Source organism: Aulonocara sp. 'chitande type north' Nkhata Bay, linkage group LG12 (genome assembly GCF_057382095.1).
Source record: "Aulonocara sp. 'chitande type north' Nkhata Bay isolate Kocher_YH1m ecotype deep benthic linkage group LG12, A_spYH_male_GT1.1, whole genome shotgun sequence".
In the NCBI taxonomy this organism is placed as follows: Eukaryota; Metazoa; Chordata; class Actinopteri; order Cichliformes; family Cichlidae; genus Aulonocara; species Aulonocara sp. 'chitande type north' Nkhata Bay.
The window spans coordinates 4760096-4784242 of record NC_141355.1 but is presented as its reverse complement, the minus strand read 5'-3'; the positions used below and the strand labels follow the sequence as shown (position 1 = coordinate 4784242).

At 42.4% G+C, this 24147-nt stretch overlaps 3 protein-coding genes across 5 annotated transcripts in view; all 3 read left to right on the top strand.

Moving 5' to 3' along the window:
• Window positions 1-16925, top strand: part of LOC147316718 (uncharacterized) — a 30587-nt gene extending 13662 nt beyond the window's left edge. For all 3 annotated transcript variants that reach the window (XM_086313276.1, XM_086313278.1, XM_086313277.1), the window contains exons 7-13: window positions 9074-9189; window positions 11699-11864; window positions 12025-12187; window positions 14684-14817; window positions 14953-15095; window positions 15177-15264; window positions 15359-16925. In XM_086313276.1, coding sequence (XP_086169402.1) covers window positions 9074-9189; window positions 11699-11864; window positions 12025-12187; window positions 14684-14817; window positions 14953-15095; window positions 15177-15252 — 798 coding nt within the window. In that variant the 3' untranslated portion in view covers window positions 15253-15264; window positions 15359-16925. The remainder of the gene's footprint in view (window positions 1-9073; window positions 9190-11698; window positions 11865-12024; window positions 12188-14683; window positions 14818-14952; window positions 15096-15176; window positions 15265-15358) is intronic.
• A 324-nt stretch (window positions 16926-17249) lies between these two features.
• Window positions 17250-19566, top strand: LOC147316717 (beta-crystallin B3-like). The gene is made up of 6 exons (XM_086313279.1): window positions 17250-17372; window positions 17710-17807; window positions 18061-18179; window positions 18286-18418; window positions 18629-18771; window positions 18872-19566. Exons 2-6 carry the CDS (start codon window positions 17733-17735, stop codon window positions 19107-19109), a joined length of 708 nt encoding a protein of 235 aa, XP_086169405.1. The 5' UTR covers window positions 17250-17372; window positions 17710-17732; the 3' UTR covers window positions 19110-19566.
• Window positions 19567-22634: 3068 nt separating this feature from the next.
• crybb2 (crystallin, beta B2) lies at window positions 22635-23992 on the top strand. Its single transcript, XM_086312822.1, has 5 exons — window positions 22635-22713; window positions 22867-22985; window positions 23175-23307; window positions 23402-23544; window positions 23657-23992. The coding sequence occupies exons 1-5, from the start codon at window positions 22651-22653 to the stop codon at window positions 23823-23825; spliced, it is 627 nt and encodes a 208-aa protein (XP_086168948.1). The 5' UTR covers window positions 22635-22650; the 3' UTR covers window positions 23826-23992.
• The last annotated feature ends 155 nt before the right edge of the window (window positions 23993-24147 follow it).

The following is a 24147-nucleotide window of genomic DNA, read 5'->3' as shown; positions in this document are numbered from 1 at the left end:
ATACTTAATGTAATACTTTATCTTGGAGAAATAGATAAAAACTATAAATATTATAATTTTACTTAAATATTAAGAGAATATTGACTATTAATATTTAAACAACTTAACTATTAGCATTGTGGAAAATAACAAAGTGCAAATACTTTGTTACAGTACTTAAGTAGAATTTTTTAGGACTCTATGTGTACTTGAAAAAAGTTGTCTGTTATTTTTCTGACAACGTTTTGCTTTTTAATCCTTAACTTTTGACTTTCTACTCCTTACACTTTCAAAACAGGCTCATTACTTTAGGGGAAAGTCACTGCATGTCCTCACGACATTAAAGTGATTTGAACATAAATAGAGGGAAAAATAATACATAGAAGCCTTGTAAACAATACAAGCGAGCTACTTTTTACACCGAATATATTTCAGAGCTTGTACTTTTTCACTCTTACTTAAGTAAAGTTGAATTGGTGCTTTCACCAGAGTATTTTTAACACTATTAGTAGAAGTAGCTGTACTTCTACTTAAGCCACACTTGATTAGCCACTTGTTATCAAGCAGCTAATCAAGGGTTAGCAGCTTGATTAGCCACTTGTTATCATTAGGTAGCAGGTAGTGGCTACAGCTAATGATAAAATGAAAATGGTACTCAGTATTGAGTATTTTCCTTAGGTGTACATGTAATTTTGAAGATATGGTAATTAAGGTGTGAGGACTAAATATTAATAAAGTATTAAAGGAGATAGAAGGTTAAAGGTTTTTTTTGTTGAAATACTCGTGTGTGGCAGTAAATTGGAAGGGAAAGGTATGTGAGAGTTTCTATGCTATTGAAATCTTTAGCAGAGCACTTCAAAGAATTGTTAATCAGATTACCTGTAGGGGGCACATGTGGACAGAGATCCAGATTTTAGGAACCCCTCTGCCTCAGTTTGCTCCCAGGTTAAGTCTCTGAAGTGTGTCAGAGTGGCCCACTATGTCTTTATTTAAGGTACAAGTTCACTGGCAGAAGGTGGCTGAAGTGAGCAGCATGTGTCAGGAAGTGTTATTCTTTCCTTGTCTGTTGTGGTGTTTGCATGACTCCGACTCTGGGTGAGATTTAAACAAACACTGAGTTGCCTGTTGTGATTGGTGGTTTTGGCCACGTTGCGCAGACAAACTGGTTGATGTGCATACAGTGCAATCCCACTTGCCTGGAGCCACACCTGTCTTTTGTCTCGTCTCTTTTGTGCCCGTCCAATTTATCTACTGATAGCTTTCTCTTAATGTAATACATACACTTGTCCTCATTCCTGTCTGATTGTATCACAAACCTTACTTTCTCTGCAGCTTTCTCTCTCTGCTCACACACTCAACCTCGTCTCTATTTTTTCTTTCCTTCTACATGTTGTCTGCATGCTTGCTGTCCTGGCTGTGTCACTCCACTTATGTTTCCTGCAGCTGAATCAAGCTGGAGCGACAGAGCACCGCAGAACATATATCACCCTCCCTTCTCCCCCCTCTGTTCTGAATCACGGACCTCCCATTCCCTCTCTTTGCCTCGCTCTTGCTCTCTGTCTCGCTGTCTTTGGCTCTGTCCCACACTCCCTCTCTCCACCCAGTTTCTCCTTGACGGTGAGTCCTGTAACACTCACTATAGAGAGCAGCTTGGCTGACGCATTTTCTCCTACCTGCCCATACCTGCAGAAAAAGGCGAGGGGAGGGAAGAAAAAAAAATTCCTTTCTCTGGATCTGACCTCTCTACCACAGCTCTCTCTTCAGTTTCCTCTTTGCGGCGGTGCATTGGTTGCCCTCTGGTTTTCCTCATGGAATACGAATGACTACAGCAGCTTTCTTTTTGCCACCAGCTGCCCTGCACCATTTCTGCTTGCAGCTTTTTGCCGGAAGATACAATAGTTGTGTGCAGTATGAAGATGTAGCCTTGTTGGAAGGGTGGGTGGATTTAACAACTTTTAATCAGAGCCATGTTTCGGGAGAAAAAGCTCAACACCAGCTGCGAGAGTGTGCGTCAGGTCGGCTATAATTTAGGCTCACATGAGGACAGAGAAGCTCTCACCCGGTGAATTGGCAGAGGTCTCGCAGAGCACTGAGATAAGTGAACGTTTGGCCAAACAGAGTATATTGAGGTGATTTTATCATTAGTGCTCATTGTTTTTGTACTTGATTATTTTTAGTAGTGATTTGTGTTCTTTAAGCTAGAGAACCTGTTGGAAGACAGTGTAGCAGTGTTTCAGTAAAACTTATATTAAGTGGTGACCTTTCCTAACCTTTATATGCCCACTTGGGTGTTGTGCTAGGAATATCACAGCAGACATATCTTGTAAGCATCGAAATAGACATTAGAAAGCTTCACAATCCACTTAATGCCGACAGCCTGGAGCCTTGAAACAAGAGTGCTGACATCTAAAGTGGGACTGCACTGCAGAAAGGACACTGAGTAAAGAAACTGGGTAGATTTTCTCTCCTGTAACATTCAGACATCATCTGTGCTACAGTGCTGTAAGCAGCAGCATCATTACATTAAGCCTGCTGAGCTCTGTCATTTTCTCTGTCACCTTATACACTGCTGCAGTACTGACCCTGCAACATGCGTCACTGAATACATAGGCCACCATCCCTGGACTGCCACCTCTCCAGCATAACTAGACTCTAATGATTCCCTGCTGCTGCTCCTGCTGCAACAACAAGAGTCCCAGCTTAGCTCACGGGCTCCGTTCAGACACAGCAGGTCCCCTCGTTGGTTGGTTGTGATGGAGTATCTCGGGGGCAAGCTGTCAGTAGCTCAATCTCAGGTGTCAGGATGGGTGGGAAATGTGCGTCGCTCCCTTCACGGGGCACTCAGCTTTTTGTCCACCTCGGCGGAGAGGGGAGGCAGGGGAGAGGACGATACTGGGGACTTCAAGAGAACCAACTCCCTGCGCTCCCTGGCCTCCCGCAGCAGGGAGTCCTTCCGCAGGTTTTCTCTGCGCAGCCAGCAACGCCTGTCCTTACGCAGACGCACGGCACCCAACACCCCCACTGCTGTAAGACGCCACACATACACACACACTTTAAGTACAGAAACATAGCAGGGAAGCACTGATTCCAACTTTCATCGCTGATGGTTTTGCAAACAGTGAATTGGTGTATCTAGAGATGAGGCACTAATGTGACTCATAAGTTTTACTTTTACATCTGTTGGTGATAAATAAAGCACAAGTGGCATTCAAGTCATTTCATAGCTATGTCCATGTCACTGTATTAACTGCTGCTCCTTCATCAAGTATTTGGTCTCTAGCCAAACATGTGAAGAACTTAACCACATGCTGCCTGATGCACAGCCCTGCTGCTTCTCATCTGTCGATTTTTGTGGATTATTCTCATCTCCATCTTGTTTTCTTTGGAACAGCGTAGTGTTTGTCTCTCTTTGATTAGCAAATCCGTTGTGCTACCTGTTCTTCAAGTGATATAATTAGACACAAGAACTGAGAAAGGGGCTGATAAACACTGAAATTGTAAAATATGTCTATATTTTATAATATATATTGTTTATTTATTTGTACATAATTTCTGTCCCTTGTAACCTGGTCTGCGTGAAGGACAGATTTAAAAGTCCCTGAGGGACGTGTGCCTTGCAGTGAAGTTGTTCCTATATTCATGTCGACGCCTGTTTGCTCAACTGCTGTCCAACACCTCATGAGTCACAGCACCTAAAGATAAGAGGTGTTTTCATGAGATCTGTGTTGCTATTAGTTGTGTTACCATGTCTAAAGTTAGTTCTACACATCAGCAACTGTTTTTGTGGTCTGTGGGAGTAGCGTCCGCTAGGGCTAGGCCATATTATACCGTTCACGGTAATACCGGTATAATGTTAGGCAACGATAGGAAAATGAAATATCGCGATAGAATGGGAGTAAAACGCGCATGCGCAGTGCCTTTGTTTTCATACGCACATGGCCGATTGAGTGAAACAGATGAACCAGAATTGGTTTGTAAAAATGGTGCAACTTCCGTGATGTGGAACTGGTTTGGTGTTTGTCCGTCAGATACACGACAAAGCACATTTTTTTTGCAGAACATGCAAGCGGCCGTCGTTATTGTCATATTTGTCGGACTAAGATGCTCTTAAATCTGGGAGTAATCTGGGTCCTAAACTCCGTATTCTTCAGGTCAAACAACACTGCAGCATCACTTAGAGTTAAAAACTGTCTAAATTCTTTCATCTTTAATAAAACGATCAGCATTGCTGCTTTACCAGGTGTAACTATGAAGTTTAACTTCCAGGCATCCATGAAAACTAAAGTTATTACATTTAACGGAGTTAGACGTTAGCAGGAAGCTAGCGGAAGTTAGCTCGCTAGTGTCGCTAGTTACCTAAGCATGATATTGCATGTTCTGACTGAGAGATTTCTGAAAAAAAAATCAAACGTACAGCTCTGCTATCACTTCCAACATAAATGAAGACAGGAAACTAAACAGCAGTGACGTTTGTAGGGTTACTGAAGTTGGGCTAGCTGCTATATAATGATGTGCTACGTGATCGCTAGCGACACAGCTATGTTAGCATAACATAAACAGTGAAGCTGGAGGACGAACACTAACACTTTTCCACTTATAAAAGTTAACGTGAAGGTTCTTCATGGTTAGAGACAAATGCAATCGCATGGCAGGATGTTGTAAACGGACCAAACTTCAGTCAGGAGAACAACTGAGATAATCCATCCACAATACGAGGTTAGTCATTAATATACTGCAACAACATGGGAATAGAGCAGCTGCCAGAGAATTCAACATTAATGAATCAATGGTACAGAAGTGGAGGAAGCGAGAAGAATGAGTTTAATAAAGTTTGATTTATCTGACTGCTTTGTTTCGCTTAATGTGCCTTATAATCCCGTGCACCTTATGGTCCGAAAAACACGTACTGCACACTGCAGTTTAATGTTGCAAAGCACCTCTTTTTAACTTCAGTGGATATTATACATGGTTATGCTCAGGATATGTCAGCCCATTTCTACTGGAAATGCCTTTTGGTTAAACTTTCAGCAAGGAATTTGCATTTGCACTGTTACATTTTTATAAAGCTTTAATGTACATAAAAACCAGCTTCTTGTTTAAGTGAAAATAAATGGAAGGTTGTCTTTTTGCGCTAGTAATGTTGTGGAGTTGTATTTTGTCTCGCATCAATTATATCGTCGGTTATATCGTTATCGCAAATTTTCAAATATATATCAGATAAATATTTTTGGCCATATCGCCCTGCTCTAGCGTCCGCTCCCACTGACTCAGTAAATGACAGTAAATGATCCCTAATGATTGAAAGCTATTGAATTGATGAGAGGAGGCAGTGGATTTGAAAACTGGAACTACACATTTCTCCCAGAGCACAGAGAAACTGAAGACGGTTGAAAAAGCCATTACCACTAGCACATCTAGACACAAGGCTTTAGTTTCGTGCCCTATTCAAGCTGTCTCTGCTGTTTGTGACACGTTTTTGGTCCGTTGTCTGAGGTGTGAGCTGCATATTACAGTTATACGTAATTGTTGTTTTGATCTATTCATTTATTTTTGCCAGTTCAAATCAATAGCAGAAATGATACCAATATAATGTTTATTGTTGATATACTCATCCAGAAAACCGGCCAACTGGTTAATCAGAAAGTAAAGTTTTATTTTTTTTATTTTTTTTTAACTTTTCATTCTCCTATTTTGAGAGTGATTTCTTTGCAGGTGTCATTATAAGGAGTTGAATCAGTGCTCCATGATTTTCAGAATAGCTGTGGTAGTATAAACAAACGGTTCTGCTCTGACATCTCATAGCTAGAAGTCACTTGTAATCTCAGATGACTTCCCAAAATGATCGGTTTCCAAATCCCCTGACTAAGTACTCTGATATGCAATTTCTGTTATAACAGATTTTATGTAAATATAAACTGCTCTGAGTTAAAATTGTGATTTGTGAAAACATACTATGTTTTATACCAAAGTGGTACGAATGTGGCCACCACAGACTGTAATTGGAGAGTTGAACGTAACCACATCACCCATTGCTTTGCCTTATGGTCTTTCCCGTGTAGGTGTTTAGGAGCCTGAAGTGACCATCTAATGAGTTATCACCCACTAACTAAGGCTGGTTACCAATAGAGTATGACCAGTTTATTTATTTTTATAATCAGAATAGTGGATTTTTAAGACAACATCTGTCCTTAAAACCCTTTATCTGTCAAGCAAGAACTGCACCGTAATAGATACATGGAAATTACTGCCAGAATTTCAATCGCTTCAATCACTTGTGTGGGCTGTTGGTGCAGTTAACTGCTTCATAAACAACATTTTTTTATTTATTGACTGCAATAAAATAGCTCTAAAAAGCCAACATGGTTGAGACAACCTTCTGCTTTATTTTTCAACATGTATGTAGCAGTTTCTGAAATTTACAAGATGTAAGCATGTATACACGCTGAAGGGAAACACATTTGATCTCAAACAATCTTCCTGTTTGCAAACCAGAAAAACAAACCCCAGACTGAAAGTAATCCTCTAAGTCAGGTTCAGCACACTCTGAGCTGAAATCTTAAGCCAAGTCAGGTTTCTTACATTCTTCTCTCTGTTCTTACGAACTGCTTTGTACGACGGCGAGACCTCGTCTGTATGCAACACTTGTGTAATGAAAAATATATACAGCACTGTTCTGTTTTCCTTGTAGGGTTTCTCGTAATGTAAAACTTCTGACATGCGGCTAAAGCCCATTTGCTGGCATGAGATTAGTGCTCACGGGAGCAGTTGTTTTGAATATCTTTTAGGATATTGATATTGATTGCTGGGGTGTACATGAGTGCCCGCCAGGCATATTTTCCCACTCCACCAAGGCCAGAGGGATTGAAGCAGATGAGAATGGAGCGGTGAGTGCTGTAAGTGTGATTGAATGTGTTTTTAGGGCTTTTATTACCCTGACATATATAAGATGGACAATGATAGTCATCCTGAAATACACATACACATTCCTCGATAGCATCAAATTGTGGTACAAGCTTGTATCTTAGACACTGTTTATGTAAATAGAATGACTATATCGAAAGATCTCTGCCCCTGATGTCAGACCATGAGGTAACAGAGCCCTTCCCTTTTCAAGAAACAGCACTGCAGCTACTCGCCTTTCAGTTAACTGCTGAGGACGTAACAGTCACTGCTGCAATCGGCAGCCGGTGCACTATCAAAAAGTTTCCAAGGCCCTGCTCCAGCCCCTTCCTCCGCAGATTGTCAGTCAGACATATTTAGTGATCAGCCTTTTCTTTCCTTCATCCATCCATTCATCCGGGCTTTGTTATGTTGTTTCCCCTGACACACCCTTCCTGTCCAGAGGAAGTTGGCTATTGCTAATGTTATTAAGGAAAAGCCTTCCTCCTGAGAGCTATAGCTGCTAGACCTGTCAGTTCAGTCGGTTTCCTTCATCTTTTCCACGATTACTGCAAAGGTTGCACCTGTGAGTGTTCATTCAGCAAAGGTAATTAACAGCCATAGTGGATATTTTTTTTCCTTTTTTTTATATATGTGGCATTGTTTGTTTTGGGTGTTTAACCAGTACATCTGTCTAACCTGGCACTGTCTGTTGATTGATGGAGATTTAAGTCAGAAAAAGACACAGAAAGACTCCAGCTAAAGTTCAGTTACCAAGGCTGGTTGAAAGCTGCTATTGTACTGAATAATAAAAGCTAAGAGATTATGAATGAGCCTCTAAACAGCTTTACAACCTCTGCTTTGAGCACCCTGCCATAAGTACCTGTGTAAAGACTGCTCACTACAACATGTTCCAGCAAAGGCAGTGTTCGTCCTCTGCACTGATCTGCTGAGGGAGTGTTCTGGGCGTGTTTAGGTTGAATAGCACACATGTACACATTGGATTGGAATTTTTATCACCAGAACTTTACAAGGCCTATTTGCCTGCAGTGATAGCAGTGTACAGCAACATGTGAGGGTAAAACTGAAAGATGACATAATATCAGCAAGTGTAGCTGGAAGCTTTCACAATCAAAACTCCAGAATCTCCATATTTGTAGCTTCACATGCTGGATTATGATCGTTGTAGACCAGAGAAGTGAAACATTTTACTGGCTCTGCCCAGGCAGTGTGTGCATTTTTTATCTTTGCTTCTGTATCAGAGTCACTCAGGACTCAGATATGCAGTTTTTAAGGTTAAGTGTTGGTGCTGTAAGTCCTTGAGAAGAGGTTATGCTGAAGTACCAAGTGCTTTCTCAGATGCAGGGAGTATTGTTGAATGCCATTCTGGCTGTTTTCACTTTTCCTGTTGGGAAGGGCTTCGCTGATGAATGATGTCCTGTGTTTTTTCCTCACTCTCACACTTTCTTCAGCTGTTTTGTTTTCCCTCAATCAGAATTTCACACAGTCACACTCTTCCTCATGTGCTCATTCTTACACCTGTTTTGCAGCACCCCTGCGTCTCTGCTCTTATATACACAAAGAAAACATTCACAAAGCTTCAAGTACGAGTGCTCTAATCTGCCCTCCGTGCTCATATAAGCACAACTACTGAGCTGCTCTCGCTGTTAAGGGGCCTGGGCAATTACAGAGCCAGGTGTATCAGATTTCTTTGTCCAGCCCTTAGGCAACATCTGAGGACAGAACGATTTTCTATTGTTTTGTTCTATATAGGCCAGGCTTATCAGTTCTTCTGCCTCTGTGAGCTCCGTGTGGGTTTGAGACAGTATGTCCTCTGTGCCCGCCTCATTAAAAGAGGCATGGTTCAGTAGGCAGAAAAAACACACTCGATCACCCAGCCGCCCACCACCATCTCTGTCCCCACTCTGGTTCTGTCTCCATTAACTCATCCCTTCACCTTCCATTACCCGTCTTACCACTGGTGGCTGCTCTATCAGCAACACTGTGTGCTCTTCAGAAGTAATTTTAGTTATGATGTCAATTAGCTACTATTACACTTTATCATTCATTAATGTTTTGTTGCTTGGCTTCCTATTAGGGATGTGAATGGTCCACAGATATTAAAGACTTGTTCACTGCACCCCACTGATTTTTAGCTATTCATGTCTCTCAAGCTGGTTGTCATCATTCATTGCTCTTCTGTTTTTTCCCCTAGGTACAGCAGAAGCAAAGTGTCAGTGGTGAAGAGGAGGTGAAGGGCTCAGAAACACCGGTCCGTGAGACTGACAGTCAGTATGGGACCTGGGAGACGGGACTACGCACTGATGATAGGTAAATATACAATAAAAATGACATGCAAATACAACTAAACTAGGTAAATTAAAAATGTCTAGGCTACTTCAAAACAACTAACTTAGAAGAGAGGCCAGGGTTGGGCTGGCCAACACTCCTGCCTAGGGATGGGTATCGTTTAGGTTTTATCCGATACCGGTGCCAAATCGGTACTTTTGAAACGGTGCCGGTGCTCAAACCGGTGCTTAAAGAATGGAGAACACAAATTGGTCCAAAAACCTCTCATGTTCAGCTGTTTTTTGTAAAAAGATAACAATGTTAGCCTTTTCTGCAGCTATGGGGCATATATGGTATCACTCTTGGCTGGAAGCAGTGCTTAAACAATGGAAAAAACACAGACTTTGTCCTAAACCTCTCATGTTTAACTGTTTTCCACTTTTTCTTTGGTCATTTTAGCCTTTTTAGCCAGGGTGAAGGGAGCATCTGCCATCAAACAAGAGGACAGCCGCATGTAGCTATGATGATGTTTGCTAGTTCACCTTACATGCATTAATGTAATAACGTGGTTAGCCTACTCAACGTAAATTAGCTACTCACGCAGAGAAGAACGGCTGCTGCCACCATCATCCGTCATCATTTCTGCTACACTGGCAGGGCTAGGGGCCAGGACTCTCCTCTTCGTGTTTTTGGGGGATGTTGCATAACAGGCAACCCACCCACAGTAGATGTGCTCGGTGTGAGGTCTCGCAGCAAGCTATCAAATACGGCGCATTTCTGGGCTTTTAAAAAAAACGCTATACGTCGCCAGGTGTTTCATCGGATTTGAGGAGTTACCTCCTTTGACAGTATCACAGTATCAGCTTAAAGCACTTGTTGCAGGCTGCTGAGTTTGCATATTTTGCTGTGAAGTACAGCCAGACTTTTGACCGCTTCACCTTGGACATTTTTAATCTGTAGCTCTGCTCTAACAGAACGTACGTACCTGGCCCCGCCTACTATCCTCGGAAACGTAAAATGATTGGCTAGAAGTGTATCACAGCTCAGGAAAAAAAAGCACCGAAATGTGCGCTGCTTTTCGGTCTGGTTACTACCGTTTATGTCAGAACACCGGACACCGGTACCCATCCCTACTCCTGCCTCACTACACAGCTTTGGAAAATGTGAAGGAAGACATACATTTTGAACTTTTAACTGCATTATAATATCACTATTTTATTACAGAAATTTCTGTTGTTACAATGGATACACACATTTTTTAGAAATGACATTTTCTGTGATGAGCTACAGCTACCAGAACATGTATTTCTTACAATTGAAGTCATTCAGATAAATTTCTTTTGTTTCCTACATCAGCATTACTTTATCATGTACAAAATACTGAGATGTCCTGCTGAAATTGCTCTTCTCCTTCTCATATTAAGGTATCAGAAGGAGTAAATGTGTACATGACATCCCTGATTTAAAACAAACAAACAAAGATATGGCCAATACTTGTACGACTGTGTGAGACTGCACTGTAAAATGTTAATTCAAAACACTTTGGAAGCAGTGAAATGGGAAAGATGATTTTTATAAACAGACATGTGCTTTAAGATCAGCATCAGACAAAAGGGAGTTTTATTTTTAATTATTAATAATCCTACATTAAAACCAGGAGTCAAGAGTTCAAGCAGCAATAGAGTGATGACCAGTCAAGTCTCCACAGGCACAAGCTTTATCCACACCTGAAAAGGCGTGGCCTTTTGAGACTGAAGGCCACACACCACCCAAAGACAAACGGCTGCCATTGCGAGACCAGCGGATTAGAATGAAAGGCAGAGTGATTTTTTTTTAAACCCTGACGCATTAATCTCTTCATATGTTTGCTGACATTGCACCGCCTGAGCTGAGATGTTTAATAAGTCACAATCTATAAAATGTTCGACTCTGACAAATCAGTGTCATTTTTGTTTATAAATGATTAAAGCCTGATGAAAGAAGAACTTTAGTTAGCATAATAGCACAATAAAAAGTTTATTAAAGATCTTAAATAAAATCAAACAAGTTGATCCAAAATGATTAAATGCTATGGTGATAATGTTTGAAGAAGACCAGAAAATCAGCGGCCCATTCAACAACACAAAAGATCGTTTACCTTAAAAAAGACGAAATCCAAACATGATGTAATCCAATAAATATTGCCTATGTAGCAACAGCATGCAGGAGTGAAATGTGTGTAAAGGTTTAATAGAAACCCACAGCGGAGCTGAAATAACTTCAGGTGGAACAACAGATTGTTCTTCTCGCTTCATTGCATTACTTTGCGATCCATTACTGACCTCATGTGGTCAGAACATAACATCACAAAAATACTGAGCACTGATGATAATAATAAAGGAGAGTAAGTTCTTAAAAGTCTGAACACACACTCTACACAGTTCACTTTACTAGGGTTCACTGTTTTCACTGTTGTCATGGTTTTGATGAAATGATGAGATCCTGTGGTTACTTAATCCACGCAGCTGTTTTCAGACGTTTCAAAGATCTTGTTTATGCTAATCATTGACAGTCTGACACCTGCGACTCCCAGCTCAGAAAGTAATCTCAGTCCTTCACCGAAAAAGCCAACTCCAGCACACACACCAGGTGATGTTGCTTCACCGTTTGAAAGCAGCAGTCTGGATGGCCTCCCTCCCTCATCCCCACCTGAGAGCCAGCCGCTCTCTTTCCCTGACGTAAGTGCTAAACACAGCTCAATCCTTTTGAATGTTACCAAATGAGCCGGTTTAAGTCAGTAAAGTCTGCTCTGTCTTCACTATGGTGACACACGTCTTCTTTATTATGCTGTGTTTATACATTTTGTCTCGTGTTTTCTTTTTGTGTTTTGATATCCAGGCTCCGACCACCCTGTTAGATACCAGCGTGCTCCGCTCTAGAGCCCAGCTGGGGAAGAAACGAGCGCCGCGGACACGACCCACCAGGGCTACACGTCAGAGTGCTGCACAAGCAGAGGGTGAGGGAGGAACCACTGAGGACTGGCTCTACAGAGACTCCACAGGTTACTACTCATTACTGCTCATGAATGAATAAGGTTCTAGATATGCAGACTCCAAAGTGCAGTTCTGTTGTCCATACATGCCTTTAATCTAGAGTCTCTCAAAAGTTCACCTCCCTCCTAGGGCTGCCACGATTAGTCGACTAGTCACGATTACGTCGACTATCAAAATCGTCGACGACTGATTTAATAGTCGACGCGTCGTTTGAAGCTTTGTAAGATCCCAAAAGACACAGGAATAAGTAGTAGGATTTAAGAGTGTAATAACGGACTGAAACAGAAGATGGCAGCACTGCATGTACAAGGATGCCAGCTGCCGTTAAACCCCGAAGAAGCAGCTGTGTCCCAGAATTCATAGGGCAGCCCTGCTCTGTCACTACCTGATCCGTACCGGAAACCCGATCGGTACCCCGCATGCGCAAATCTTACGTCACTTCCTCTCTTTGCCAACATTGCGTCATTCAATATATTTGAATGATACGGTTAGCGGCCAGTTAGCTCCTAGCATTTCTCAACAGCTCTGCCTCCTTTTCGACTGCCCGGGACATTTAAACAATGGATAATCCGTATACAAAGAAATTCATGCTTTTCTCCTCAACAGAGAGCGTCCCCTGATTGAGCAACAGCGCCGTAAAATAAGAAGAATGGCGCCTAATGACAGAGTTAATAATGCAGACTTTGTAATATCTCACGTGTAGATTCATCAGCCAGATTAAGTGTTTACTGACAATTGACAGTGATAGCGCACATCATCATCACTATTCCAACAATCCTCTCCTCACAGACAAGCATAAACACACTCGACTATCGCTAAATCAGATTTAACACACGTTTGTAATGACACTAATTCAGTTTATAATAGGGTTTATTCGCTCGGTCAGCAGGTGGCGGTATCCTCGTTCACTGGGGAGTAAACTGCCATTAAACGAACAGAAGAAGAAGAAGAAAACATCTGCACATGCGCAGTAAGGATCGGAGAGTCCTGATCCGTAACTTTATTTTTATTTTTCGATTTTGTCTACATTGTACTGAAATGCTTCATTATTGCAAACATTTTAAGATATACTTGTTATTCTTAACAGATACTCTGACCCATAACTATCGTAAAACGCTACGACCGGAAGTAGAAACCTTTCGCGCATGCGGGGTACCGATCGGGTTTCCGGTACGGATCGGGTAGTGACATGCTCAGTTTCCAACAATGGCGGCAGCTGGTTAGTTTTAATATTACTCTTATTATTCTTTCTGGGTCACAAAATAAATGTTTAACATATTTCAGGCGAGAATGTAGCTGTGTAAACCTCAAATATCTGCTCAGTTTATCAGGACACCACATATTCTCAAAAGCGCCCCGACATTTTCAGAGACGTCCGTTACCCACTAGCTCGATAGTTAGCCGGGGGCAAGGCTCACTAGAGCCGTGAGAACACCGGACTCCTGGCAAATCGTTTTCAAACCCACCGCCGTCTTTCGTTACTCAGGTTAAACATGATATATAAGTCACTTAGATAAGTTAAAAATGTTATTGTTTGGCTTTTTTTAGTATTTTATTTGTTCCTGAGTAAATCGGTTTGGCTGAGATTAAAGTTATAGTTTTTACACAGCTGAATAAACGTCAAGCAGACAGCTGATTATCAGAAGTGTGAGATGCTCGAGAATATACTCCGGTGTCCTGTTATATTTTAGATAGCAAGGAGTTTATTAAACTTCACCGAAACAATCTGCAAATTTCATTAAAATTTAATAAACTATCATCTTGTCTTTATTTTTAGTTAGCACAGACCTTAAACACTTAAAGCTGTAAGCTAATGATAGTTATATAAGAGCAGATGCTGCCGGTGCAATAAGCTGTACGTTTTACGTCCAATGGATGATGATCTGATTAGTCGACTAATCGCAAAAATAATCGGTGACTAGTCGTCTATCAAAATTTGTGGCAGCCCTACTCCCTCCCTGCACTCTCTTAACTGGCTCCCAAATCACACAAAGAACTTTTCCAACCACAACAACTTTTCCCAGGGAATAGAAGGCTTATGATGTTCCCCTAAATGCAATTTTTCCCGATAGACCGTGGACTGAATTCAGTTCCAGGAACATCAATTTCATTTATTCCAGGAATCTGATTCATAAGTCCTCACTGGGTAGTTGAAGTTTCAGGAAGTTTCAGTTTGAAACAGGAACCATTTAATATTTCTACCAGCATTTCGGTGCAAGTTGGTTTCCTTGTATTTTGTGGTGGAAATACTCGGGCTAATAAATTAACATGACAACCAGGGTTGGTTCATTTTTGTTGCGAACAATAACCAAAGGGAATTTGAGATCTTTACTTGTTTGTTTTAATTAATTTGCTTAAACCTCCCAAAGCTGAAGCCCTGTTGTGGAAATGCAAATTTAAAAATCCCTGGAGGAGCTTCTACACTTGCTGCACATAAGCTCTAGGGGGAGATTACAGGACATTTGGTGGAAAGTACCTGTTAATATGTGCTCACCGTTCGACAGAGGCAAAGGCTGAGAGTAAAGACGATGACTCAGACTCTGAGGAGAAGCCCAGAGGAGCTGATGCTGCACCGGCTGTTGCGTCACAGCCACAGAGGGTCGCCCTGTTCCCTGGCATGGACCCTTCAGCTTTAAAGGTGAGCCAGGAACTGTGCGTTCACCTCCTGGCATTGTTTGTCATGTTGCAGTTTTATTTCACAGAGCCTTCTCTTATTTTAAACTCGCACTGACTTTTTAGCAAACTCTTTGTAATGCATCGCTTTTTCTGTCAGGCACAGCTGAAGAAGAGGGGGGACTCTGACAATCAAACTGATGGACCTGCTCCCTCTCCCTCCCAGCTGTCTCGCTCTCCCAAGTCCCCTTTTCTCCCCAGGGCAGCGCGTGTGCTGCCCCCCTCTGGCGGGAAAGAAAATGGGTAAGCAACATCAGCTGAACACAAAACGTTTATTTTATACTTGCGAGAATTTGTCGACTCATCGTTTATCTTACTTTGTAGCCAGGAGGATTCACCCCAGTGGTTGAAAGAGCTGAAATCCAAGAAACGCCTGAGTCAGTATGAAAGTGAGAGCTAAGTAAATAATAAGGTGAGCTAGGTTTTTGGCTCTTCTGTGTGTCTTCTTGTTTTGTAACAAATAAACAGCAGCGGTTCTCATACTTATCTCTGTCTGTCTCCTGAAGGTTGCCTTAACAGATGAATCTGTGTGAAACAGAAGCCTTAACGTTTGACCCAGAGAGTAGGAGGAGGTTGAATCTACAGCTGCTGATGATTTTTTTTTTTGGTTTTTTTTTAAACCCCCCCACTTTTTTTTCTCTCTCTCTCTCTCTTCTCATCTGGGTCGGTAAATGTGCATGGTGCCTTTTTGGGGGGGAAGTCTCTGTCCTATGGAAAAAGAAAAACGAGCATGGAGGAAAAACATCAGGCTGGTCTGCTTACTCCATTTCATGCTTGAACACAGGGGCTCCAAAACGAACTTCACACGAACACTTTAAAGAGGGACCAGGAGGAGTCGGGAAGACACAGCACCTCCTTTTCCTGGACGAGCTTCATCGCATGCTGGAGGACAATCCAGCCAATCCTTTGCATCCAGTTTCCTCTTTACTGAGCTAATGTACAGGCTAGCCATGTATGTGTTATCTGCAGAGGTTGCTGATTGGAGTCACACAAACTTTGCCATAGGATGACATTTCAGACACTAATGATTTCTGCGTATTGAGAACAAACCTCCACGGTCTTGATCGTCCACGGGGGTGCTGCTCATGTTAGTATCTGTAATCAGGAGATGTTATATTTGTATCCTCATTGATTTAACAAAGGTGGAGAACTCGTTTTGGAAAGGATGCATCACTACAGCAGAGCTGTTCACTTTGATACAGTTACACAACCTAACAGGGGTGCAGTTGCTGCATACTGTGTATATATTTTTTTGTGATTTATCTTTTTGTCAATGTGTAAGAGGGATGGGACAAGCAGCTTTGTATCTGTCAATCATGCACACTCCTAATCAGCACAAACACACTCCTCAGTCTTTTATAAAAACACTAATCAGCCCATCTTCCCCTTCTTTAGTAGATTGTAGCTGCGAGCATCTAATTTAAGCCATACTCACCTACTTCTCGATCATGTCCTGACAATACTGTTTTTATTTCCCAGTATGTGCAATTTCCCTTTCGTTTTTGTCACTCATTATCCATGCATGTACAATCTTTGCTGTCACATCAGGCTTGGCTCTCGCTGACTGGTTCAGAGGACCTAGATGTTGACTTACACTACTCCAGGGAAGGGGACGGTTCATTCACTACAATGTAAACGAGTCCTGTAATGCACCAAACTAATGTGAACATTTGAACTTCAGCTACGCCTCATCTCCGTCTTCCTCTCCACATTTGCCATCTCCCTACTTTCTCCACGCTTCAGTAAAGCACTTTGTCACTTGACGCACTACAGCACAGACACCCACCCACCACCACCCCTTCCCCTCTGGTCTCATCTTCTGTATCGTCGGCCTGCTCGTGCAATGCAAGTGAATGTGTTGATCGAGGCTTCAGAGTGATTGTCCCTGGTGTGTATGTACATGGATGTTTTACTTTGTCATAAAATTCAAGGGTTAATTTTTATGCCCTTTTTTTTTTTTTTTTTTTTTTTTTAAATTCAAAAGGAAAGGTCTATATTGCACTGTGTTGTACTGGCCAGTGTCCTAAAGTGAATAAATTCTTAATAAAATATACTTGACTTGTGTCACAGCCTCATGTAACATGAAAAACTGCATTCTTCTGGGTATTTCTTGAATCAAGTTACTTATTTTTAGTACACAAAAAAGGCACGAGGAACTCTTGTGTAGTTGAGATTGGGTGAATGAGTGTGTGTGTGTGTGTGTTTATGCTGAGTAGGGCCGTTTGCTGAATCCTCTTGGCTCTCTCTCTGTGTGCCCACACACAACGCCTGCTGGCAGCCAGGCAGATAGGCAGGGCAGCGTGTGCCAACACAGCTGCCTATTGAGAGGCAGCGTTACGGACACAATGTGAGCGACAGACTTGCTGTATCAACAGCTCCCCCTTTTCTGCTGTTGTGGCCAGAAATAAACCATAAATACCCCCCCCCCACCATCCCTGCGGTCTAATGGCTCAACCCCACCAAACACCAAGTGGCAGCGAAAAAAGAGGGACACTACAGCTTCCTAGCAGGCATACCCAGGTAAAAGCCTCCTACTGGACACATACTTATCAATCACCATGGTGTAATAATGCCATTGCAAAGGAGTTCAGTGGTGCTGCACCGGGGAAGATTCAGGTTTGGTGGAGTTTGTTATTAAGTATTGCACGTGATGAAGAAAATGTGTGTTCATACTCGAAAAACAAACTCTTATCAGGTAAATTATTACTGCTGAGGCTTAAAAAAAGTCCTCCTGCTCAAGGATGTATTCTACAATTGTAGCTTAGACATTAAGCTTCTCTCGTGTGTGTGTGTGTGTGTCCATGTATGAATGTGTGACGGACGGTGCTTTTTCTATGTGTGTGCTGCTGCCAAAAAGTGGAGGAGCAGTGGATCAGGAGGATGTCGGAGCAGCAAAGTGCCCCGGAGCAGCTAGCTGCTGGGAAGAGCCAGGGTGGAGCTGGAGCCACATACAAGGTACTGGAACAACTTGGTTTGCTCATAGAAGAACTGCTCCCAGGGTTCACCTTTATACAGGTGTATTTCGCTGCCCAGCTATTGGTCACAGATGTACCTGCATCATCTGCTGAACCTGACAGTTTGAGTTATTTTTAAGCTCAGCCTATGTCATGTCTATTTTCTATATGGAGGCTGTTATCTTAAGCTCCCAGGGGAAACTGAAAGGAGTCTGTGTTAGTTTATGGAATGCCTTTTGTTTCTGTGTTTCCAGGTGGTGCTGTTTGAGTTTGAAAATTTTCAGGGCTGCAAGGCAGAGTTTTCTGCAGAGTGTAAAGATGTGACAGAGAAGGGACTGCAGAAGGTCAGCTCTGTGATTGTTGAGTCAGGACCGTAAGTAATGCCGCATGTGAGATTATTCATATAAGAAAATGTAGAAGATAACTTGTTAGGCAAGCTTGTCATGCTGGTAAACTCGGATCTTCTCTTTTCCCCTCAGCTGGGTGGGTTATGATCGGCATGGGTTCACAGGGGAGCAGTTTATTCTGGAGAAAGGAGAGTATCCACGCTGGGACACCTGGACCAACAGTCAGAACAGCTACTCCCTCTTGTCTCTAAGGCCACTCAAAGTGGTGCGTGACTAGTTTACATACAAAGCTCATGATGCAGTCACACAGATATGTGAAGAATATTTGACACGAGCTGTTTACACGTAACCTTTGCCCGTTGTATTTTTACCTCCTGACACATTTTAAATGATTGCTTTACTGAATCAGTGTCTACAAACACACGCACACATTCAGACTACACCCTGGTGACATTTGTGTAATTTTTGTGTTCAGGATGGTGCTGAACACAAGCTGCACCTGTATGAGAATCCAAGTTTTACTGGCAGAAAGATGGAGATCGTTGACGATGATGTGCCCAGTTTGTGGGGCCATGGTTTTCAGGACCGTGTAGCAAGCATCAAAGCTCTCAATGGAACGTAAGATCCTCAGCGCACCCTTATCTAAACCACATCGCACTGCCTTCTGGGTGTTTTTCTGCGACACACCTCACATTTTGTCTGTTTCTCCTTCCTCCAGATGGGTTGGCTACATGTACCCAGGCTACAGGGGTCGGCAGTTTGTCTTTGAGCGAGGAGATTTCAAGCATTGGAATGACTGGGAGGCCCCCGCTCCCCAGATCCAGTCTGTCCGACGTGTGCGAGACATGCAGTGGCACAAGAGGGGCTGTTTCATCGTTCCCGATCCAGCTCCGGCTCCTGATCCCGACCCTGCCCCAGCACCTCCTGCCCCTCCTGCTACAGCTGGAGCCAGCTGAGCAGGACCCTCGCCTGCCTCCCACAGCCTTCCCCACGCTGCCGACAGTGCCTGCCCTCTGCCTTAACCTAACCACGGCAAACGCTGCTTGTGCCCAGTGAGGAGTGCCATGTATGTATCAGTGGCGAATAAAAGTTGTTTGACCTGGAGTTTATTGGTGATGTTGTACTTCAAGTCAAGGTGGAGATGGCTTTAACTAAAGGTTTGGAAACAAAATAAAAACACTATCAGAGATGTCACACTGACATCTATGTGGAGATAATGCAGCCTACATCTGGCAGATAGTTTTCCTCGAGATAAGCTGCAGATGTGTGCCGCTTTCATTGCATGTGTTTTCCTATTCTAGTCAGACAGCTGAAAACCTCATCGAGCATTAGGAACACATGACTTATTCAATGCATATGTGGATACGCGTTTGCCTAACAGAAATGGAAATGATGTCATGCTGTATGTATGCTTGCTATTAAAACAGAGTGCGCTGCATTCCCTTCCCTTAGTCTTCATTGTGCATTTGGTGGTTAATGGTCACAAGGTGAACACTGAGAGCATGCAGTTACTCCAGTGTACCTATTTAACACTATTATACTAGTGTTAAGTTCAGGTTTAGCATAATAAGAGAGAAAAAATCAGTCCAAATGTAAAAGCACACATGCATGCGGTTTTTAAAACAAAGCACACTTTTCCCTCACAACACTGACTGGAGCATTTTCTCTATTTTTCTACAAAGTGCAAAGTTTTAATCATGTAAAAGAGGGAGAGCAGAGATAAGAGACACAGACCTGAAGTTTATGCATAATACTTGCAGAAAACATGCAGCTGATCATCAATAACTCAATCATACGCGATCATGAGAAGATTCTGGCAATTTCTGCCTCAGCATCGTTTCCCTGGACTAGAATTTTCACTTAAACATGAGGCTTTCAAACACACACACACACACACAAAACACATCTGAAATGAGCCACAAACAACCTCACTGTTGTCAGAAAGCAAGCAATTTTACTCAAGGATTTGTCAATCCTGTGAGTGTGCAACCGGATATTGAGCCCAGATTTACTGCCCATAATCGCATGAAAAACAAATTAACTATTGATTAGTCATACAATCATTTCCTGAGTGTACTTGACTACACTTGACTACATCAAGTGTAGTCAAGTGAACATAACATCCCAACAAAACAGTCGCAGTCAGCATGTCTTTAATCGACAAAGTCGTTGACTGTTTCTCAGACGGACCATCTGGCTCATAAAAGCAGCCAGTCACTGGATTTGATTGCAGGACTCCTTCGGTTCTAATGATTGGATGTAACTGTGTTACATTATCTGTCTGTGTAATGTGTTCCCTGAAAGAGTCGTGTTTGTGTTTTGGAAATACAAGTCGTATACAATATTTTCAAGGGTGGAACGTTTGTACAGCATACATCTTTATTGACTTTGAATATATTCCATCCACTTTGTGCAATGTACCAGTACCACTGGCAGCAGAGTCATGCTGTACCACAGGATGATGCTATCACCATGCTTGACTTTGGGTAGAGCATTTGAAAGACTGACTTTTGCTCCCATAACCATACCTTTTGTTATTGTGGCAGAAAAGCTCTCTGTCTTTGTCTTGACTGACCATAAAACTTCCAGAAGGCATTTAGTTTGTACATTTGGGCAGCTGCAAATTACAGTTGAGCTTGATGGTGTTGATTTTGGAGCAGGGCCTTCTTCTTTGGTTGGTTACCACTCAGTCCATGGCGAGGTAAAACTGGCTTCCTGTAGACAGTGACGCTGGGGTTTCAGCAGTTTCCGGTTCATGACAGATTTGATCCTTTGTGGTTTCTGAATTGTTCTAGGCCATTGTGAACAATTTCCTCTCATCTGAGGGTGACAGTTTGGGTGTTCTTTCAGACCTTGGCAAAGTGGTGTCACACCTGATTAACTGTTAGCTCTAAGAGATCTTCCCAGCTTGTGTAAATCTAGCTTTCTTTCTTAGATCTTCACTGAGCTCCTTGGACTTTTCCATTGTTCTGAGCATTGTCAGTCCAATGAGTGCTGTCAAATAAATCCTTTTTAGAGTGACTTCAACAGATTTCACGCACAACAACAGAGGTCTCTCTCAGTAGGGAACTTATTATAAGCAATTCAAATTCAATTTCTTCTTCTTTATTCTTGGACACTAATAAAGTTGCTTAGAATGATTCGCAGTTCAAAATAATCCTTATTTATCATATACCGTGTCTTGGTTCAGCCTCATATGTTCCTTTAAGGTCCCTGAAAAGCTGCAGCTTGGTATTGTAATTCTGCAAAGGCTCTTGGCCACCGCTGAAACAGACCATCAGGCAACACCACAAAACCTCAAACCCAAAAATCTCAGCTCCAGTTCATCTGTTGTCCGTGGTGATGCATGCACATTATGATCTCATTAAAATGTTTCCTTTTAGCAACACTAACAATAAAAAGATCACCTCGATAGCATGATGCTTCATTTCAAGCATCCATTTGAAATCCTACTGTGGTGAAAGTACCGATCTTAATGATAATAATAACAAACACACCTAATAAGAGCACATTTTTAGTAGGAAATCACTCTAGTTTCATCTGAATCACTGTGAACAATATAAAGTAGATGTAAAAAAATAAATAAATACGAGTATAGAGTATAAATAGAAGTGTCTAAAAACTTTGTCCCAAAGTATAAAAATGTTAAAGATGGATTGTTATGGAGCTGTTTTATTGCTCCCAGTAGATGGTCAGCAGGTTTAAGTCATAAATCCATTCTTTAGAGCTGCTGTCTTTCTTTGCAGCCAGCAGCATTACCATCTGCCTTTATTTGATTTGATTTTTTAACACCATACAGTAAAAAAATAAAATAAAATAAACTCAAACATATGGAAATGTTCAGCAGCATCTCTTCTGTTATTCACATCCCTCCAGCACGGTAAAACCCATCTTTTACCGTCCTTCTCTCTCTCACTCTCCCTGCTCATTGTAGGTGTGGGTCTCTTGGCACTGTTTGTGCTGAATCATGAGGACATCAAACAATGACTGGCTGGACAAAACTGACAACTAATGAAATAACTTTGTGGGAGTGTGACACTCCGGGGTGGGGTGGGGTGGGGTGGGGTTGGGTGGGGGTGCACAGTGACCCCTGATTTCATTCTGCTGGGCCTATGGCAGGCCGATCTGCCGGCCAGCTTGGACACTCTCGGTGCTGTTGGCAAAGTTTCCACCCCTGGGCGTCCCGTATATATTGAGCTCATTGTGCCATCACAAACACACTGGCACAGACAGGTACTGGTAAGGGGATCATGTCCGTCACGCTGTATTTTATAAAAAAAAATTTAATATATATATTTATCAGTATTTGTCTTCTTTTTGCCACTGTAATTTAGGTTAAATCTTAGAAACTTAGAACAATAACAGCAAACAGAATCAATCAACAGCTTCTCAGATTTTAGAAAAAGCTACCAAAAAAAAAATTACAGAAATACCTCAAAATTATTCAGAATTATACTTTTACCTGTTTCTTTTCAGCATCATCCTTATCCATTCAATATGGCCACAGACCACCAGAGTCCTGCATCCAAGCAGCAGCAGCCAGGCACCAGTGCGTTTAAGGTGAGGGAGGACAGGCGCACACTGGCAGCGAGACCAGTTCACATAAGTTCACATGAAATCTGTGCACTCCGTATTTGCAATTGTTTATCTTCCAAAAAAACACAACTCCTTTCAAGAGCTAAAAAAGAAGAAGAAATTTTTCCTCTTTTCCAGCTGGTTATCTATGAGCAGGAAAACTTCCAGGGACGCTGCCATGAGCTGACTGGTCCCTGTAACAACCTTCAGGAAGCAGGCGTGGAGAAAGTGGGCTCCATACTGGTGCTGTGTGGACCGTGAGTGTGGGTCAGAGACAGACAGAGAAAACTAGCAAATGACCAAAAAAAGAGGGAATGGAATAGAGAAAAGCAATCAAATTTAATGTGTGATAAGCAGACAACCAACCATCTTTCCAGCTGAGCCCCTGCATCAATCACAGCCCCATTTGTTGTTGTGGTTGTTGTTGTTGTTTTCTGTCTTCTCAGATGGGTGGGATATGAGCAGGCCAACTGTAAGGGGGAGCAGTATGTGTTTGAGAAGGGCGAGTATCCTCGCTGGGATTCCTGGACCAACAGCAGGCGTAGTGACACCATTGTTGCATTCCGCCCCATTAAAGTGGTAAGAGAGATTTACAAATTTATACCTCCATCCCATAATCAGCTGCTTCACATCTCACCCTTGGCTTGATTTTTTTTTTCTTCTGATTCATCAGGACAGCCAGGAGCACAAGATTGTCCTTTACGAAAACCCCAGCTTTGCAGGGAAGAAGATAGAAATCATAGATGATGATGTCCCCAGCTTTCACGCACACGGCTACCAGGAGAAGGTCTCTTCTGTTCGGGTCCAGAGTGGCACGTGAGTCCATCCTCTCAGCAGGTGCTGTATATCATAGAAATAGCTGCCACATGCCCTTTGACCTCTAATTGGCTAACATTTGTTTCCCCTCTCTTTGCTTGTGGTGCACCAGCTGGGTGGGCTACCAGTATCCAGGCTACAGAGGCTATCAGTACCTGTTTGAGAAGGGGGAGTACAAGGACACCACTGATTTCGGAGCCCAGATTCCTCAGATCCAATCAGTCCGGCGCATCAGAGACATGCAGTGGCATCAGAGGGGTGCCTTTCATCCCGTCAACTAAGCTTGTGACTCTCTCCTGTCAGGAATCCTGACCTCAGCATCCTCTGCTCCCTTTCTGGCAACAAACCCTTTGACCTTCATTTACCACCACCATGCAGCATTTTGATATCAGCTGAGGCAGTAGTAACAATCTTTGAAGCAAACTAATAAATCCTCATTGCTTACATTTGACTCAATCATGGGATTGTCTTCTGTTTTTCCCCTCCACACAAGTCCTTCAGACTGCAACACCTGAAAAACAGACACCACCAATGCATCTAAACTGTGCTTAAACCACCAGAGTATATATGGGTATTGTGAAGGCATTACATGGGTTGGTTTGT